We start from the raw sequence: 20,342 nt of genomic DNA, 5'->3' as shown, positions 1-20,342 counted from the left end.
TACAGAACCTTGTCCTGTTGCTGCGACTGGAAATCCTCCTGAAGGAGCAGCCTAATGAGTGGAGCGATGCTCAGGAGTTCTGAATACCAAACTCTCTGAGCATAATCCACAACCATTAGGATGACTTGGGCCATTCAATCCTGATCTTCAGAACTAAGGCAGTAGTGGTATCGGCAGGAAGGCATTCAGGAGTCCCAGGCCACACTCCAGAAGAAATAGGCCAGTGTGCGAGAGCCACATTGGAAACTCTAGTGCACACACGTACAGAAACTGTGCATTCTCAGGTGGTGAAGAGAACGAGTTAGGGCTCTTCCCACTTTTGGAAAAGATCCTACAACACCACCGGATACAGATGCCATTCATGATCCGCTAGGCATCGGCAGCTGAATTTGTCCACCGGTGCATTCAAAGAGCCCACCGGGTGCTGCAAGATGTCCTGGCACTCTAGCTACATCCAAAGACAGAGTCTCCTGGCACAGGGTCCACAACCCCACCCCACCCCACCCTGTTTGCTGCAATACCACATGGTGGTGGTGGGGTTATCTGTGAACAACTGAACCAGCCTCTCCTTGATGGATAAATGAAAGCTTTCAATGCCAAGCAGTTGGAAATGGCCCTTTGTGCAGGGTCACCACCTAACTTTTTGCCTTCCTCCTGCAGTTTTTGTTGAATTCGTTTTTGCTGGCCTTAGGACTCAGAGCACTTTACCACTGCAAACTAGTGCTAAAGTGCATGTGCTTTCCGCTTAAAACATAGTAACATTGGCTTATCCCCAATTGGCATTTTAAAATTACTTATAAGTCCATAGTAAAGTGCACTACATGTGCCCAGATCCAGTAAATTAAATGCTGCTAGTGGGCCTGCAGCACTCCTAATACCACCCACTTAAGTAGCCCTATAAACATGGCTCGGGACGGCAACTGCATAGCAGCGTGGACTGGATCCGTTGCAAAAGACTTGCATCGCCCCTGCATCTTGAGACCGGCGCATCGCCTTGGGAACTGCTGTTGCCCGACACTTTCCTGGTGCAAGCTCCTCACCACTCACTGCTCCTCAGAACAGACTAATCACCTCTGCTGCGCCTCGCATCCTCAACATCGAACTTCGCATAGCAAGCCCCGTAGACTGGATCCTTGACATTGAAGCAATAGGACATTGCACTGCAGCCTTGCCGCATCTTAAAACCAACGCATCGCCTCTGTTGCACGACACCTTTCACGTGAATCCACGTAACACTCCACAACCAGGATTTAGGGTACTTTGTTCAGCAGGCCTAACTGGATCCATGTGGCTGACCCGCACTCCATTGTGGCCGCTTGAACTTGTGACTTTGACCAAGTCCGGAGTGACAAGATATCTCCAAAAAGCACTTTGCGTTTTTTGGTGCTATAATTCACTAAAAAAACTGAAATTCAATAGCTCCAGTCTACTGATTGGGTTTTTGTAGTTTTGGTCTTCTTTTATTTACTGAAATCTCTTCCATTTTTGTAAACCTCGTGAGAGATCTTTTTGTGTGGAATTTTCACTGTTTTACTGTTTGAAGTGTTGTACAAATACTTTACACATAACCTCTAAGTTAAGCTTGACTGTCTGTGCCAAGCTATCAGAGGCTATCAGAGGGTGAGCACAGGTTAATTTAGGATTTGCCTACCTCTTAGTCAGACTAGGATTGTGGTTACTCTTTGACCAGGGCGCATACACCAGTCAACCAGTAACCATAGTTTCTAACACAAGCGAATTGCCCTCAACTCCAACAGATCTATGTGGTGCTGAGATTCCGCCAGAGACCAGAGCTTGCGAGATGGTGGCCAAGGTTGGGGTTTGTTCACAAATGGTAGAGCATATTCCTTCTGCATAATCTGAAGCACCAACTTGTCTGATGTATTGGCCGTCCATTGGGGCAGGTGGTGCCCGACCCTGCCACCAACGGTATGGGTGTGCTGAATGGAAGGCAGACCAAAGAGGTTTCGAGACTGCTCTGCTGGGGTGTGATGGAAAGGGACTGGGTAGCATCCTGGGTCTGGCTACCACATCCTTTTTAGGATCCGCTACTCCACCCTCAAAAGGAATGGGAATAGGTAGGGCTGATATTACGGACTTCTGCTGAGGTCCGGGTCAAAAGGGAAAGGCCAAGGGACCTGGTAGTAACCCTACTCTCACTGAAGAGATCAAGCGCCACATTGGTCTTGTCACCAAATAAGCTGTAGCCTTTAAAAGCATTTCAATCCGTGATGATTGGACATCCATTTAGAACTCAGTGCACCACAACCAGGCATAAAGACGCAGTGCCACCAAAGAAGTCATCCAAGAAGACTGTAGTGCCCAGAACACACTAAATGGCAAACTATGCTGCATCTCTGCTGTTTACCAATGATTGCCTGAGGTTGGCACTGCCCTCTTACGGTAGCATAGGAAGCAGCTGCGCAAAAAGTCCTACTCAATAAATGGAAATATTGCAGTGTTCACCGACCGCAAGGCAAGGCTGGTGGAAGAGAATATGCGCTTCCCTAAGGTATCCAGCCTCTTGGATTCCCTATCCAGTGGAGTGGTAGGTAAAGCACTAGGAATGACCTATGCAGTGGAGGCCCACACCAAAAGGCTCTCTGGGGAGGGGTGTTGGGAGAGAAAGTCTGGGTCTTCTGTGGTGGGATGATGCAAACTGTGAATCATTCGATGGACAGGAGGCCCTATGCAAAGTTTCGCCCAGGCTCCCAGGAGGAGGTCAGTGAGGGTTCCATTTAAGAGGAAGAAGGGCTCAGGGAGCCTGCCCCAAATTGGAGCACCTCTGTCAAAACTTTTGTCTTGACCTCAACAGCAGGCCACTGGAGGTCGAGGACCACCACCACTCTGCACATCATGGTGGTGAAGGATGCGCCTTCCTCCAAAACCTGTCCCAGAGGGGAATGCATGCCAGAGTCCAGGGAAGTGTCCAATGTACTGGGGTCACCCAGCTCCTCGTACCAATTCTCCTCATCAGGGTCCTCCTCCAAGGGACCATACACCCCCTTATCACCTCCTTTCAGGATAATACGGCCTGTCAACTGTAGGAAAATCCAGGGGATGGCAGGGCCTGGACAGCTCCAGCATCGACCGACGCTGGGACGACACCAGAATGGCATGGGTAATAACAATAGGCTTGTCAACAAGAGGCATCGGATGGAATGGAGCCAGGGTGGATAGAGGCACCTGTGGCTGAGTCATTCCGGATCCAGAAATGTCAAGGGGCACAGGAGCCTTCTTATGCGACGTCACCAGGAAATTCATCACCTGCTGGCAAATCGCTTTCTGGTTCATTAACCTGCACTGGGCACAGGTCTTGGGGTCATGCCCCAACTCCAGGCACAAGGGAAAGACCAAGTGGGGGGTCGGACACAGACACCGCTTGGGGGCAATTCCTGCAAGGTTTGAACCCTGTAGGCTTAGCAGGAGACAAGACAAGAGGGGCAAAGTTCAAGAAAGAAATTAACAAAAGTAAAAGAGAAGTGGGTCAAAAAGAGAACCACAGTAGCTCTCCAGAAAAGCGCTATTGGCACGGAAAGAAGGAAGTGATGTCAGCGCGCCACGGAGGCAACACAACATCACTTTTGATGCCAACAACACTGATGTGGAGCCAAAGGACACCACTTACCGGTGCACAGAGGTACTGCTTAAGATTTTCCGGATCCAATCGGATGCCTGGGAAATATTCTAAGTAGAGAAATCTGCAGTTAGAAGTCTTTATCAGACATAAGATCCCATGGTTTGCAGTGGTTACAGACAGACAGGGTAAATGCTCCCTGTACTCAATCTGAAGCAATGTAGTGACAGCAACATAGGGAGCATCTGATATTCCTGAGATCTAATAGCGCTATGTAATGCTGTGGAAGGAATATAATCAGTAGGCTAGATGAATAAGAGGGCAGTAAAGTTTCAAGGGGAGCATATATGCAAGATGAATGACATGGGGCAGTGGATAAGGACCATGGCCCTTCCAGCAACTAACTGGTCAAAACTCCAAAGATAAGCCAACCCTTAACCCCTCCACACTCCTTAATTCACGAATGTAGAGCACCTCTTAAATGAATACTATAAGACAGTCCTCCTGCTCATGTGTAGAATTTGGTAGGGCAGAATACTGCCTAAACCCTGTTCCACAGCAGTTGTTATGAGGAAAATAAAGAAGTGATGAATGGACTGCTTGAATTAATTTAAGCCACTAGTAATAACTGAGCCTCAATCCAGTTTTTCATTCCCCCCCGCCCCCCTCCTTATCCCCTCCAAACTCTACCACTTCAGATTGGAAACAGCTTTATGCAAATCAGCTTGGGTCCTGCTCCAATAAGAATGATCCAGCCTGAAGTGCCAGGCCATGTCCCCCCTGAACAGAAACACAAGTAACCCCTGACAGGGTTTCAGCATATTTCGGTCTCATCAGTACGGTACAGATCAAGTACTATGGCACAGTGAGCACGGGACCCAGGTATAGGCATAACTGGTTCACTTAGGGCATCGCACTCAGGAAAACAAAAACGTGATGGGTGGATTGCCTGAATTAATCTCAGACACTGGCAGGCACTCTGGGCAACAATTTAGTCCATTTTTTGTGTGCCCACAATGCCACGTTAGACAGGACCCAGACATATTCGCGTCAGTCTTGCTTCTGCTCCAAATGAGAACAGCCTAGCTCTAACTGCCAGCCCAGATCCTCTCTCAACAGGAACACAAGCAACCACAGACGGTTTGGGGGCACGTCAGAAGGGTCGAGCTTGAGTCCTAAAGTAATTTGCCTAGGAGTTCACAAAGGATTGTTCCCATGAGGAGCAGTTCTGTTTTACATAAGGTGGGCTTCTGTCTAAAGTGGCACAGGACACAGCGGTAACTTGCGATTTAGACTATTTGCAAGCATTCCTCTCATCACCTTCTGTGTGCCAATGCCACAGACCTGAATAACACATTCATTATTTTCAAGAGCCTTGAAAAAGGTTGCAGACGAAACACGAGTGGGCAATTTCGGAACAGAACGGGTTGTAATGAAACAGTTCTTCATTAAGATGGAATAATAAAGTTGAAACGTAGCAATTCTAGAGCTTGTTTTACTTGTTTGTGGATGTGCAAAAGAGGTTATTCTTGTGGGCATTGATAAAAAAAGACGGCGGGTTATCCTCAGTTTTTTCACACCTGAATAGAGAGTGTTTCTCTTAATGCATTGCACTCTAGTTAGTGAACGACTACATTCTATCACCTCGGTAACGCAACCCTGTTTCTGTTGCTTAAAGGAACCTCTGTAAGCACTGTCGTCATACACCCTTGAGTGCTCTTCTGTTCTCAGTAATGTTTGCTGTAAATGTTCGGTTTGCAGCAGTTAGGATGCTTCCACAAAGATAAATACTTTATTGCCGAGCCAGATGCCTACGATTCTCTTACAACTCCCCAGTGAAGCCCCCACTAGCAGCCCTCCTCTCTTTCTATCTCTCAAACTCCAGTATCATTCTTTTTTAAGTATCAGTAAATATCGGAATAAAGAAAATGTATCTATCTAAGGAAACACAGCATACGTGGCTGTGCGTTCATCAGACACAGGTGTTCTTCGCTGCAGACTGGGGGCTTAAATGAAAAGCAGGACTTGATAATTTATGGGAAAAACAATATTCAGCTCACTCTGCCTACTTCGTCAAATAATACACACGTGGGTGGGAAAGGGTGAAAGAGACAGGAAGGATGGGCGGCCTTGACAAGCATAACACTGAGTCATGTCTACAGCAAAGCCTATTTAATTACTGTTAAACCTGGCTTTTCTCCGGGCCCAATGTCGCTTGCTGCAAGGCAGCATTTTCAATAATGGTCCTCTACTGCCCCCATGTGGTCGTATCAGGCGATTTGAAACCGTCTCAGATGAACTCGATAATAAGTATAATAATAATAAGTATTAATAATATATATAATAAGTACGTTTGAACGGTAGATATGTCTAAATGCAACCAAGCTATCCCAGCCCAGCCTGCACACGCAATTACGAATTGCCTTCATACTGTTCAGGCTCAAGCTTGATCGTTTTTCTCGCCGTGATCCAGGTGAATCACCTGGCAGCAGAGGTCGGAAATCGGAATCTTTATTTAAACGCACGCCGGACTCACACGAAGAGCTTATGTTCTGTGGTTACTCACGTGGAAGGCCCTTTCCATGGTGATTGCGAAGTAGTACTCCCGCCGGGGATACCTGCGCTCGCAGATGAACACGTGGTTGCAGATCCTGCCCTTCTCCCCCGTCTGCTTGGTGAACAGCTTCTTGCCAATCATCTTTGAGGCGAGGTCTTTAGCTTCTTCTGGTCTGAAATAAAAGCAGGGTAAAGTCGAATTACAAACAAATAATTGTATTTATAAATATAGAATATTACAAAGGGGACGGTAGTGGCTATATGTACTAATGGACGGGTCTGTGTCCCGCGAAAAGGCATTTGTTTGATGTTCAATCATTCTGCATACAACTTTTCAACAAAAGAGTTTATTCAGTTTGGATTAAGCATATCCAGTTTCATGAACATGTATCAAACAAGGGGCAAAAAGGGAGGTAAAAGAGTGTTTTTTTCAACTTTAATCCCCGTAGGATTATTTGGTCTCAATTACAGAAAAAAATGGGTGAACGGAATTACAACAAACGTGGCACCATTTTGATGATTAATTTCCCCTCTTTTACCGGCCTTTATACTCAAATTTAATTGTGACTCTATATTATTGTATTTCATGATTTTCTGATATGTTCCCTACCCCGTCCCTTCCCTCCCTTTTTCTCCCCCTTTCTTATTTTTTGGTTTATTGCATTTTATATTCGCAATTTCTTCATTTACGCATATAAGACTTATTATTTTTGTATTGTATTTGTCTATTTCTTCAGTTTGCAAAATATTTCAATAAAATCATTTTGAACTTAAAAAAAATATACTCAAGGAAACAGTCTGTATGGTGTACACCCATTCTGTAGTTATAAAAATTGCATTTTTTTTTAATGGTAGCCTTGAAAAGGTTAAAAAGATAGGAAGTACCGGGACAGTTAGTTCAAGGAAATCTGCAAACCCTGTTTAATAGACCTTTCAACTGAGCCAAATAAAAAAAAATATTCAAATCGGATTGGAAGATTGCCCCTTTCCGACAGTTGTCGATTTCAGGTCCACAAATCCAAAGTTGCGTCCACGAAGCTCTCTCATTGAGTGAGCGCAACGTGAGACAAGAGCCAAAACGGGGCATGAGTGGCGTCCTATTGCGTCAGGGGGGTGAGGCTCAAACCCACCCGCCCCCCATTCAATTACAATAAAAAGGCCCCGATTTTGCTGTAGGTTTGCAGACCTCTGAAGGCTGTGGGCAGTAGCGGGAGCTCACTGCCCATCGCAGGTTTGGTCCCCAATGCAGGTTGGACACAGACACAGGTCAAAGGCCATGTGCAGCAGAGGCTGAGCGCAGCGCCTGGCAGAATATTATTTGTATATATAGTCCTCTGAAGTCTGAATAAGGTTAAACACCTTAATTTATAACTAGTTTACATGAAAAACCATGACATACACCATACTTTTAGACCAGCTGAGGTTAATATGCTGTTTTCTGCTATTATTAAGGGCATCTCAAGTGTCATGATCTTATACTGCGATCAAGTGGTTCTAGTGACAACACAAACCATGAGGCTGAAAGTAACTGAAACTCCAAGATGGCAGTATAGAACAAGTTACTTACCTTCAGTAACAATGTATCCGTAAGAGACATTAGTTATAGATTCCTTACCTTAGAATTATCGCCAGGTGTCAGACTGGATCCAGAGAATGTTTGCTTAGCAGTACCCCTGCATGTCAGTAGGTGGCGTCAGTTGACTTTGCGTGCGGCATCGCCTGGATGACACTGCGGTGCCCACTTAGATACAACCCCTGCGCGCTGACGTCAGTTCTGGCACGACTTTCCACACCAGAAGCGCAGAGCCATGAAAGGCACTGACCAATGTTGCGCCACAACTAGGGCCATGTAAGGAAGTCCCTATCCATAGAAATCAGTTTCCAGAGCAGGAAGGATGGGTGGAGCGGTAAAGAATCTATAACTAATATATGTCTCTTACTTTGTTACCAAAGGTTAGTAACTTGTTCATCTGAAAGAGACAGTTATAGTTTCCTTACCTTAGAATAGATACCACAGCAATACCATCCCCGGAGGAGGGACTGCAAACTAAGTTCACACCAGAAAGTTCTGGAGGACAGAATAGGGGAAAATAGCCGTCCCTCCGGACTTAGCTGTCCAGGCAGTAATGTACGGTAAACATGTGCATAGATTCCCACATGGCCGCCTGAAAGATATCAAGAAGTGGGATTCCAAGTGTCAATGCAGTGGTTGCTGCAGTAGCCCTATAGGAATGAGCACGCAGCCCCACTGGAGGTTTCTTTTTGCTAAAGCGTAACATATTTTAATACAAATGACAACTCAAGAGACGGTACGCTTTTGAACAGCCCGGCCTTTCTTGGCACCTACATTGCAAACGAAGAGTTGATCATCCGCCCCGGAAATCTTTTGTGTGGTTAAGGTAAGACAGCGCACGTTTAGGGTCCACAGATGATGGAGCCTCTCCTCCTCCTTGGAAGGGTACAGAGGTGGGAAAAAGATGGGCAAAGTGATAGTTTGTCCTATGTGAAATGGTGTAACCACTTTAGGATGGTAAAAGGGTCTCGTCCTAAACACTGCTTTGTCCGGCTGCAAAGAGAAGAAAGGGGGCGAGGAAGATAGGGCCTGAAGCTCACTCACCCTGTGAACAGAGGTGATGGCAACAAGGAAGGCAGTTTTCAGAGCGAGGAGCCTGAGAGGACGGTTGTGAAGAGGCTCAAAAGGAGCACACACAAGATATGTTAGAACAAGATTCAAGCCCCAATGGGGCATTATGAAAGGAGATGGAGGAAAGAGATGAGTAATGCCCTTAAATAATCTATTTCCAATAGGGGACTTGAATAAAGATGGCTGATCTGGCAGCCGAAGGAAATAGAAATAGCTGCAAGATATCCTTTAAGAGTGCCCAGAGCAGAGTCCTGCTGGGACAAAGAAAGTATAAAGAAGAGGACCTCAGAAAGAAGGGGCGAAAGGGGATTCACAGCCTTTGCCGTGCACCATGCCAAAAACTTGATCCATCTGTAGGCGTATATCGTTTTAGAGGAGGGAAGCCTGACTGCCAAGATGACATTACAGATTTCGGGTGGAAGGTCAAAAGCTCTCAACTGTCGCCACTTAATCTCCATGCAATGAGGTGGAGGCTGGACAAGTTCGGGTTAAGGACCTTCCCCTGTTGCTGTGACAGAAGATACTCCCGAAGTGGCAGTCTGATCAGAGGATCGATGGCCATGCTCAGGACCTCGGGGTACCAGACTCTTCGTTCCCAGTCCAGAGCCAAAAGAATGACTTGGGGCTGGTTGCACTTGATCTTCAGCACTCTGGGCAGAAGTGGTACAGGTGGAAAGGCATACAGGAGGCACAGTTCCACTAGCGACGAAAAGTGTTGACGAGCGAGCGTGCCTTGAAAACCACAACGCACAGAACTGCTGCCATAGGGCATTCTCTTCGGTGGCAAACAGATCGAAGCAAGGCTCTCTCCACTGCTGAAAGAGACCTTGCACCACCTCCGGGTGAAGACGCTATTCATGATCTGCCAGGCACAGATGGCAGAGTTCGTCGCCCTGGCATTTAGAGAACCTGCCAGGTGTTGAACCACCAGGGTCATGCCCTGATGTTCCAGACAATTCAAGAGGCGAAGAGCCTCTTGACATAGTATCCACGACCCCATCCCACCCTGTTTGTTGCAGTACCACATGGCGGTGGTGTCGTCTGTGAACACCTGCACCATTTTCCCTTTGAGAGAGAGGGAAGGAATGCTTTCTGTTCCAGACGGATCGCCCAGAGCTCCAACAGGTTGATATGGAGCCCGGACTCCGCCGGAAACCAGACGCCTCTGATCTCCACCTCTCCCAGGTGGCCACCCCATCTCAGGAGTGACGCATCAGTCACCACTGTTAGGTCTGGTGGGGGGGAAGTGAGAGGGATCTGCCTCTGACCCAAGTTGGGTTTGTGAACCACCACTGCAGTTCTTATGCAGTTCCCTCTGAGATTTGGACATAGATAGAAAGATTCCCATGATGCTGCGCCGACTGGAACTTCAGGTCACATTGCAGGGCCTGAAAGGCCACCTGGCATGATCCACCAGCAGGATGCAGGAGGCCATGAGGCCAGCAGACTCAGGGTCATTTTCACCAGAATCCGGGACAGAGGCTGAAACATCGGTATCATAGCCCGAATATCCCGGACTCGCTGCTTGGGAGGATAGGCCCGAAACTGCAGTGGGTCCAGAACAGATCCGATGAAGGGGAACCTCTGAGAGGGAGTCAGGTGTGACTTCGGCACGTTGATAGTGAACCCCAGCGAGTGCAGGAGGTCCGCTATAGTCTGGAGGTGGGAAACGACAGCCTGAGGCGAGCTCGCCTTCAACAGCCAGTCATCGAGATACAGGAAAACTGGTAACCCTGATCTGTGCAGATGAGCTGCGAACACTGTCATCACTTTTGTGAACTTCCGAGGAGCACTGGTAAGGCCAAAGGGGAGAATGGTGAACTAAAAATGCTCATGGCCTACCGTGAACCATAGATCGCGTCTGTGGGCTGGCAGGACGGGAATATGGAAATAGGCGTCCTGCAAGTCCAACGCCATCATCCAGTCTCCAGGGTCAAGGGCAGAGGACCCGAGCCAATGTTAGCATTTTGAACTTCTCCTTCCGGAGGAAGCGTTTGAGAGCCTTGAGGTCCTACAATAGTACGCTGGCCTTTGTCCTTCTTGGGCACCAGAAAGCAGCGGGAATAGCAACCACGACCTACTGCTGGCGCAGGGACCCTCTCGATGGCTCCCTTGGCCAAGAGAGCTGAAAATTCCTGGCAGAGAAGCGCCAAATGATCATGGAGGGAGGGCTAGTCTCGAAGGGGAAGGAGTAGCCTCTTCGTACTATTTGCAAAACCCACCAGTCCGACGTGATGGATTGCCAGTGAGGGAGGTAATGATAAATTCTGCCACCCACTTGCCACTGATGGGCCTGAAACCTTGGACTCGGAGGGTTGGGAGGCTGCGGCAGGGGGGGAAAAGGTGGACTGGCAAATCCCGCTGGCTCCCAAACCCGCGAGGTTGCCTGTTCCCACGCAGAGGCTGGGCAGCTTGCGTGAACACGTGGCTAGGCTGGGCCGGACGTAGCTGGGTGCCTCTTCCATAGTAATGAAAGGGGCGAAAAGCAGACTGGAGTGATCGGGAAGACACAGCGAGGCCCAAAGATCTGGCCCTAGCCCACGAATCTTTAAAGTGCTCCAGCGCCGAGTCTGCTTTGTCGCCAAAAAGACGATGGTCATCACAGGGCATGCCCAGCAAAGTTGACTAGACATCCCCCGAAAAACCAGATGTCCTCAACCAGGCGTAGCGCCTAAGGGGTACCGACTTGGCAATCATTCTACCCTGAGAGTCAGTGGCATCCAGTACACATCTGATTGTGAATTCAACTGTGTCTCTCCCATCCGCCACTGCCTGGGAGAGAATAGCCCAGGCCTCCTCCGGGCACTGAGGCAGCACCTGCGCAACCGTATCCCTGGTAGTGTGGGAGCATCTGCCCAAGAGGCATGCTGTATTCATGGACCGTAGTGCCAAGCTGGAGAAAATGAACATGCGCTTCTCAAGGTGATCCAGCTTCTTGGATTCCCTATCTGGGGGAGCAGAAGGAAATTGGTTAAGAGGAGGTTGCAGCAGGCTGAAGCACCTCTGTCAGGAGGTTAGTCCGGATTGCCACTGAAGGGAGCTCTAGGCCCAAGGCCTCGGCCGCCCTTTGCGCCACCGCAGCGTAGGACACTCCCTCCTCTGTAGCCACAGTAGGGGTGAAAGCATGCCACGGTCTGGAGAAGTGTCCAGACCACTGGCGTCACCCAGGTCCTCTCTCCAGTCCGGTTCTTTTAGCTGGTCTGCTAAAGGGTCCAGCAACCCCTCCCAGTCCTCATCACCACATTCTGGGCGGTAGGGAACACCAGAGATGAACAGGGGAACAAAAGTACCCTCCGACATCGGTCCGGCTTCAGGTTCATCTCTATGGTGAGGATGGGGACGGGGACGGTGCCGGCCCTGCCCCCGGCCGGTGAAGGGGGCATCATACGGATCTGCGCTGGGGAAGGTTGAGTAAGATCCACTGGCCTCAATCCGGATCCAGGCCGGATCCACGGGAGCCCACTGGGGACTGACCCACCGACATCAAAGCCCCAGGACCCCCAACCAGCTCCGCAGGGCCCGCTGGTGGAGGCGGGCTGCACAAAGACTAGGTGTAGGGCCTCGTAAAATTTGCAAAGTTCGGCAGGGGATGCTCCGGCTCCCAGAAATGAACAGAGGTTTGGAGTCGTCCCTGAAATAGGCACCGGAGATGGAGCCTTTGATCGATGACTATAGGGGTGTCGCGTCAGCCGACCGAAAGTGCGCCTATGCTTCGCCTTCTTCTTCTTGGACTTAACTGAAGACCTCGAGGACTTGGAATGCGACAAGGTGTGGTGGCTCTGCGATCGGCCTAGAGACCTTCCTCTCGAACGAAAACAACGCGGAGCTGACCGCTGGCCTCTAATAACTTTCGGGACCGTTCCCGTAAAGACGCTGGATACATGGCACAACAGTCAGAGCATGACTTTGGGTCATGGTCGCGCTCCAGACACCAAAGACACATGAGGTGCGGAGCCATCACAGACATCAGCTTGGGACAGGAGTCGCAAGGCTTGAACCCAGTCTGGCGTTGGGACAGCCCTCATGCACCAGGAGTCAAAACCTTGAAAAAGAAGTTGACAGAACGTCGAAAAAGGCTAGTCAAAAAATGACTAAGGGGTAGCTTTCTCTGGATCTGCACTAGGCTGGTGCAGAAAAAAAAAAAACTGACGTCAGAGCGCAGGGGCGGCGTCTAAGTAGGCACCGCAACGTCATCCCGGCGACCACGATGCAGACAGCGGATGCAGCCGACCAACACCACCTACCAACGCACAGGGGTACTGCTAAGAAAAAATTCTCCGGATCCAGTCTGACGCCTGGGGGAAATTTTAAGGTAAGGAATCTATAACTGTCTCTTTCAGATGAACCATATTAGTCATATTTGGGTCTCATAGCTCAGGGGAATGATGCATTCATGCCAAGAATCTGTATTTTAATCTCATGGACACCGCTTTCAACTGAGGCAGGTCAATTTATTCTTTCCTCCTTCCGAAGACGGAAAAATGACTAACATTGAGTTAGATAACCATGTGTGATTCAGTACTAAGATGCCCCAGAGATGAACGTGTGCTCTACAAGTACACGTTTTGTTATCGGGTATGTATTTATTATATTGCGTGTGTTCTGGGTTTGTTTTCAAACTAGGAATCAGCTGAAAATAGTTGAAGTAAAATACTGATTATACGGTTTGTTTGCGGGAAATAACGAGAAGAGAACAAAACTTCCCTATGTAGAATTGTTTGTAAGAAACACCCTTTGTGTTATAAACATGTTGTGCCTCTAGAAAGGATTCATCGTTATAGCCGTTCACATCAAGGTGCACCTTACCAACAGCCATAGTTTGGAAGAAGAAAGTTTAGGGTTTTTTAATACACCTTTGATGTAGAGACGGTTGATAGAACAGTGGACAGTAAAATTATGAAATTCTGTGCTTGGGCATAAAAGTCATAATCATGGATTTACTGCTCTTGCCACTTCATAGGCCACATAATTTACATAGTTCAAAAAAATGGATGCAAATAATATTTCAATACAATGTCTTGCATTATGCCACATTATTTACCTTCTCTTAAAGCATCATTTAGATAACGTTGACTCCTAATTTGGAACTCTAGTTCTGCATAAATCGAAGTGGCTACAAAAATTATAAAGGCTCTGTAGTTTGATTTGGGGTGCTTTTATGATGATGAAACTCATTTAACAGGCACCCACGAAATAGTTTTATTTCACAGGCACCCATGAAATAGTTTCTGAGTAAAGTATTGGTTTAATATAACTACATTTTGTGCAATAATAGCATGCAAGCATATATATCCACACAGACAAATAAACACACACACACACACACAAACGGAGAGACTGGTGCAGTGTACTGTGTTATCAATAAAAATCTAAATATTCAACTGAAAAAGCAACACATTGATACCTAATAAATAGCAAAATAATGTATTAAAAGTATTTTAGCAACCATCACTTCTTGAGGACATCTTCTAATGAATCATTTCTAAACTTGAAATACACACTAGCATTTTCGTATCTCCATAAACTGTCAGCTTGTTGTTGATTTGCAGTTCACATCTCAATCAGTGAAGGATAGTTTCAAGTTTATGAAATATAGTTTCAAGTTTATCTATATCTGGTAATCTCCTGCATTCTCCCCGGTCCACCACTGGAATTATTCCCGATTGTTGTGGAGGGAGGCGCGGCACAGTCAACACTTCCAGGCTAGAGGGGAGGAGGGCGGAGCCTACTGAGCCACCTACTGCATCGCATAAAAGCCCAATGTCACATGCTAAGCGCACCTAAGGGAAGCCCGCCTGCGCCCGGTCGCGCCCGGCCGGGAACAGGGGCCACGACCCCGGTTCGTCCCCCCTCCCGAGCCAGAATCTACAGCCCGAGCTCCCTACTCAAACCTAGAGGAAAGACACCCGTCCTTTGCCTCTCCTCATGGAACCCGGCAGAAAAAAGATTTACTTGTCCACACTGTGCCTACGAGCCCCACCCTGGCCCCCCTATCCCTTCTACACAGCGCCACATGTTTCTTGTACACTGTAGATAACTCCCCAAACATTCCTTAGAGATCTCGTTAATCTTAGACGAGCTTGAACCTGATGCGCTATTCCTCACAGAAACTTGGCTCCATTCAGAGTCTTTCCAAAAACGAAAAAGAACCTCTCCTAGAACTTTATATAACAGGTAATATATTCTTAAATTTATATATAACATCATTGTCCCACACAAGAAATTTTATAAGAAAAACATGAAGATTTATTGTTTCAAATTCATCAAAAGGCAAAAATTCATAAAAGACAAATATATATAAATATACAGTTCAAGTTAATCAAACAAACACAACATATAGCCCCCAAGCAAATTCACACATTCGGACATCCTCTCAGCCAATCTCAATCACAACATCATACACTACAAGACAAAGGACAAAATAGTCAACAGACCACACATCAAAAGAAAGAATTACAAGCAAAAACAATGTGCGACGCGCGTTTCGGAAAGGACAATGTGTCCAAAAGTTCCTTCGTCAGGGCGCATTGAGGGCCAATTAGTGAACATTAGTTTCTTCCAGATGGAGGATTACTTGAATATTTTCAAAGAACATAGTTTCTTTAGAACAACATTTCCATGACAATATCTTGAAGTGGATGAACAAAATATAATCCACTGTCAAGAGGAAGGTAGATCACGCTACTTCAGAATTAGCCCAACGCTATGCGATGTCCAGAGATAACATTTTCCAAGGTAAGATCAAGATGCATATACTAGGTAAGAACAGGGGCTGCAGTCGTCCGATGTAAAGATACGACGTGAATTATAATAGTGCACACTGGGGAAGGCACCGATGTCCTGCCGATACTTCTACGAGCCTCTCAAAGGTAGCGGGCACTCTATACGCAATTCCCCACCACTTTGTGAAGTCCTAGGGGAAGGAATACCCAGGAGAAGGTAGCCATCAGGTAAGAGTTCTGCGTGGCTGTAAAAATAAGCGTCCGCCTCCGACTCTTGATCTCCATTCAGAGTCTGACCCAGACATCATTCAAGCCCTACCTAGAGGATATCAAATCCTTTGAGAAGACCGCTCAACTGGAAGAGGTGGAGGCTTAGCAATCGTCTATAAAGAATACTATGACTGCCGCAGCTCCCCAACACAATACCCAGCTGCGAAAGCCTCTCCTTCTCCCTAGATTTTCCCCCACCAGCACATTCTCAGGTACTCTTATATACCGCCCACCTGGGTATATGGGCTAATACCTAGACTGTCTGTCTCTTTCTATAGCTAACAGAGCCTGCAGCCTACCCAACTACACCCTTCTAGGGGATCTCAATATCCATCTTGATGACCCCAAGGACCACACGGCCATAGAATTAACAACCAGTCTCGAGTCTTTACAACTTCTACAACTAGTACTGAAACCGACCCACTGTAAGGGCCACCTCCTAGATCCCATCTTTAGTAACTGTACGGACCTCTTAGTTGGCACACCCTCCCCCCTTCCATGGACAGACTATTTCTTGATCCCCATCTCCTGGGTAACCCCTACCCCGCACCCCCCTCCACTCACAGTACCCCGGAGAGACCGCAACTGGTCAAACCTTAGCCACACACAGTGGGCAGCCACCCTGGAATCCTTCAAACCTCCGTGCAACTCCGACCCCATCTTAAGTAACGAGAACTATAATAGATGGATAACACAATCCTTAGATTCAATACAACCAATTAACTGCATTGAATCCAAACGCAGCCCCAGGACAGCCCCCTGGTATTCCCAGGATCTACGAGACATGAAACGCCAATGTAAACAAGCATTTGCAATGCAATAGGTCTCGCATTTACGAGTTTGAGCTATTGGCATAGTAAATGACAATGCCTTTTATTAATGTATTTTTAAAACAGATAAATAAAAGGCACTGTCATTTACGATGCCAATAGCTTAAACTCTCGCAAATGCAGACCCACTGCTAATGCGTTTGGTGCCCGTGCTATAAAAACATTTTTTAAAGCGTTAGGTGAGTGCGTGTCCTGACTGCAACAGCACGGGGGACAAAAGCTATATGGGAAAATAGTGCTAGGAAGCTGAAATTGATGCCTACCTAGTAACAACACACGTAACAGGGTCTATTGCCATGGGAGGTTATAACATGAGACACAACAGTACTAAGGAAGGACTACTAAGCCTATTGATTAATGAACAGACAGTTAACAGTGGACGACACAAGCCGATGATAAATATGGGCGGAGCCTCAAGTCCCTACCTGAATACAGCATGCTCACAGAGCAGAGTCGGCTGCCAAGGTTCGACCTAGAAATACCTGTATATTGACAGAACCATGATCTGAGCTTAACACTACTTCAGGAACCTACACTCAGGATCATAATCGTAAGAGGTGCAATGTTTACTGGTGTGAGAAAGTCCGTAATGACCCTCCACAAAACCACCCCTTATGGCGGTAGCAGTTGCCAGTTACACTAGCAAGCTGAATTACAATATTTCAACCCTAATTTGAAGTTTTTGCAATATTCCAATACTAGCGTTCGAATTGTAAAAAAAACAAAAAATAAACCCCCCCGGAATTCTTTAGGTAGAAAGGTAGCACTTTAGACGTTAAATTAACAGTGACCCGCTATTTCGCATATCTTGCAAGAGTCTGCGACTTCCTTCTATCCAGCCCTCGGTGCACTCAACGACGTTAAAGTGACGCCACCACGTAAGTTTTTACTCTCTACGTATCGAAGTCCGCTTTGCACCGAAAAGTAGTTCCCAGTTTAAGCCTAAGTCTCGGTATCCTAAACCCGAAAGGTGACCAGTACACGAGTTAGTGCGAATCTGGGTACCGCATTCAATGGGATGGCAAAAAAGACCGACGCAGAAACACAGTCACATTAATAAAATTGGGGTGATATGTTGGGCTGTGGTATCACTCCGCCAACAGACGGAGACCGATCATGGCGCCTGTGTAGAATGCCAGAACAGAGAGGGAACGAAACATCTTCAATCGGAACATGGTAAGGGAGCATTTGCGGTGGGTTACCCGGCGCTGGAGCGGTCATCTATCCGAGGGCCAGCTGAGGACCCTATACTTGCCTGAGCGGAAAGCGTCATACACACAAGATGGCTGTGTTGCAGGCAGTGCGGGGGGCAGCCGCGGCGAGGGCCTAGGCGGAATCAGCGCACTGCCCACCTTCATTCAGGAAGGTGCGGGAAGTGGGAACTTGGTTGAATAAAATCAGTTCGTGCTGATTTCTCGAAATATGAGGATTCCGGATAGGTCGGGTTGGTAGTACGTTCCCCGCTTATTCCCGATAGGTGGGTTGGCAGTACGTTCCCTACCCGACCCGAACTCAACAGTGTGACTTGGTAGAAAAGTAATAGTCGTCAGACTTGGCGGCCCAGAAACCTGAAGCAACGGAGGCGCAACTAACCACGTTGTAGCCGTGTAGGTTGTGTCTAAGAATGTCCCGAAGGTCTTCATGTCTTCCAGTACCTGGAGGGTCGGGAGGTGCACCGCTAGTGGGATAGTAGTGAGAAGGAAGTGGGGTCTGTTGTCGGTCGATTCTGCTAACCGGGAACCTTCTTGTTCCTCCACATCAACGAGAGTGCCGCCGCGCTGCCCCGGAAGCTCTTGGCCGGCCGGCCAATCCGCTCGCATCCGACCGGAAGTCCCGCCTCCCGAGGTCCGCGAGCTGTCGGCGCATGGAGCGCCCTGCCGTCCGGTGTAGCCCGGGTCCCCAGGAGGGGGCCGGGGAGAAGGAGGAGTGTGGCGCCTGTTGCGGGGCTCCTCTGACCTGAGGGAGCCCCGATTTAGATGAGGAGACGCGCCGTGAGGAGCCCCGCCGGAAGAGCGCAGTTGGTGAGTGGGGCCCAGGGCTGATGTGAAGTGCGTGCGTGCCTGTGTGTATGCCTGGGGGGGCGTGGGGGGGTGGGGGGGGGGGGGGGGAGGGGAGTGTGTGCGCGCGTGTGTGCGTGTGTGCGCGAGGGAACGTGTGTGCGCATGCGTGACTGTGTGTGATTGAGAGAGAATGCGAGGTAGGGGATAGTGTGCCTGTATGTGTGCCTGTATGGGTGCCGTATGCCTGCGTGTGCATGCGCGCACCTGTGTGTGTGTGTGTGTGTGCGCGTGCGTGCATGCAGAGGGGTGGGGGCTGCCTGTGTGTGTGTGAGCAAGGGCTTTGCACCGCGCATGCGCAGCTACCAGACGCTCGCTCCCGAGGTGAAATCTGACCTCGTCAAAGCGCGCGTCTGGTAGCTGTCCACATTCCTAAATACGGGCCACAATAGGTCTGAAGCAGACACCTTCAATGCTCACGCATTGAGGGTAGGTCTGCTCGACCTAAAAACTGGAAAGGAAATGGCGTTTAGACTACTCACCTGAAATTAGAAGCGCACAAGCCATCTTCTTCGAAAATAAAATAAGTGCAGCAGCCTCGCGGCCTAAAGAAATTTATCAAATCGCAAAAACCCTGCTCAAACTCCCAGGAAAACCCCTAGATCCCCACAATGCCCAATCACCCTGCAATGATCTAGCCGAGTACTTTTATAACAAAATCCACACCATCTATTCCTCCTTCCCTCACGTTCAACCCCCCGTTCACAAACTGAGCCCACGGATGCACGATTCCAACCCTCAGTCCTTCTGGAAACACTCCCCCAACTGGACCCCACCATCCTACAATCCATCATGGCCCAGGTCAAATCTGGCTCCTCTAACGACCCAACAGCCCCTGCACTCCTTGGGGATTATTTCCACTCATATTCTCCCCATCATCCTTGACCTGATCAACACCTCTCTTGCCACAGGCATCGTCCCACCCAGCTGGAAACAGGCAATGGTCAAAGCCCTCCTTAAAAAAGGTAACCTAGATCAGAAAAACCCAGGAAACTACCGACCCATTTCCTTGCTGCCCTGGCTAAGCAAAATCGCTGAGAAACATGTTAATAACGCCCTGACAGAGTTCCTCGAAACAAATCATGTCAGACCCCTCCCAAACAGGGTTTCGACCCATCCACAGGACGGAGACCGCTCTCCTTGCCGTGACAGAGGAAGCCAGGATGATTACGGATCAAGGAGGCACTGCGGCCATTATACTCCTGGACCTCAGTGCCGCCTTCGATACCGTAAACCATAACATCCTGCTGCACAGGCTCTCTAATCTAGGAATATCAACAAAAGCTATTACATGGTTTGAGTCCTTTCTGTCGGACCGCTCCTTTCAAGTCTTCGAGGGCAAAGTCACCTCCCCCAGCAAACCGCTCAACTGCGGTGTGCCACAGGGCTCCTCCCTGAGCCCTACACTTTTTAATGTGTGCATGAGCCCCCTGGCCGAGATCGTTCGTCCATTTGGAGTAAAAATCATCTCCTACGCGGACGATACTCAGCTAGTGGTGGCTCTGAACCACCCCCAATCCCGGCCCAGAGACATGAGGGGCTGTTTAGAAGCAGTATTCTCTTGGATGACCGCATCTTGTCTCAAACTAAATGGGGACAAGACTGAGCTGATGGTTTTAGGCAATTCCCCTCACCACTCCATTGATTCCACGTGGCCAACCTCTCTTGGACCTGCCCCCACAGCCA

At 48.3% G+C, this 20,342-nt stretch overlaps 1 protein-coding gene across 1 annotated transcript in view; it reads right to left on the bottom strand.

Moving 5' to 3' along the window:
• Positions 1-20,342, bottom strand: part of SUCLA2 (succinate-CoA ligase ADP-forming subunit beta) — a 431,233-nt gene that overhangs the window by 232,750 nt on the left and 178,141 nt on the right. The window contains exon 4 of the mRNA XM_086934991.1: positions 6,144-6,306. Coding sequence (XP_086791117.1) covers positions 6,144-6,306 — 163 coding nt within the window. The remainder of the gene's footprint in view (positions 1-6,143; positions 6,307-20,342) is intronic.

This window comes from Lissotriton vulgaris, chromosome 8 (assembly GCF_964263255.1).
Source record: "Lissotriton vulgaris chromosome 8, aLisVul1.2, whole genome shotgun sequence".
Lineage (NCBI taxonomy): Eukaryota > Metazoa > Chordata > Amphibia > Caudata > Salamandridae > Lissotriton > Lissotriton vulgaris.
Note: the sequence above shows the minus strand (reverse complement) of the source record. Positions and strands in the feature narration are given on the sequence as shown.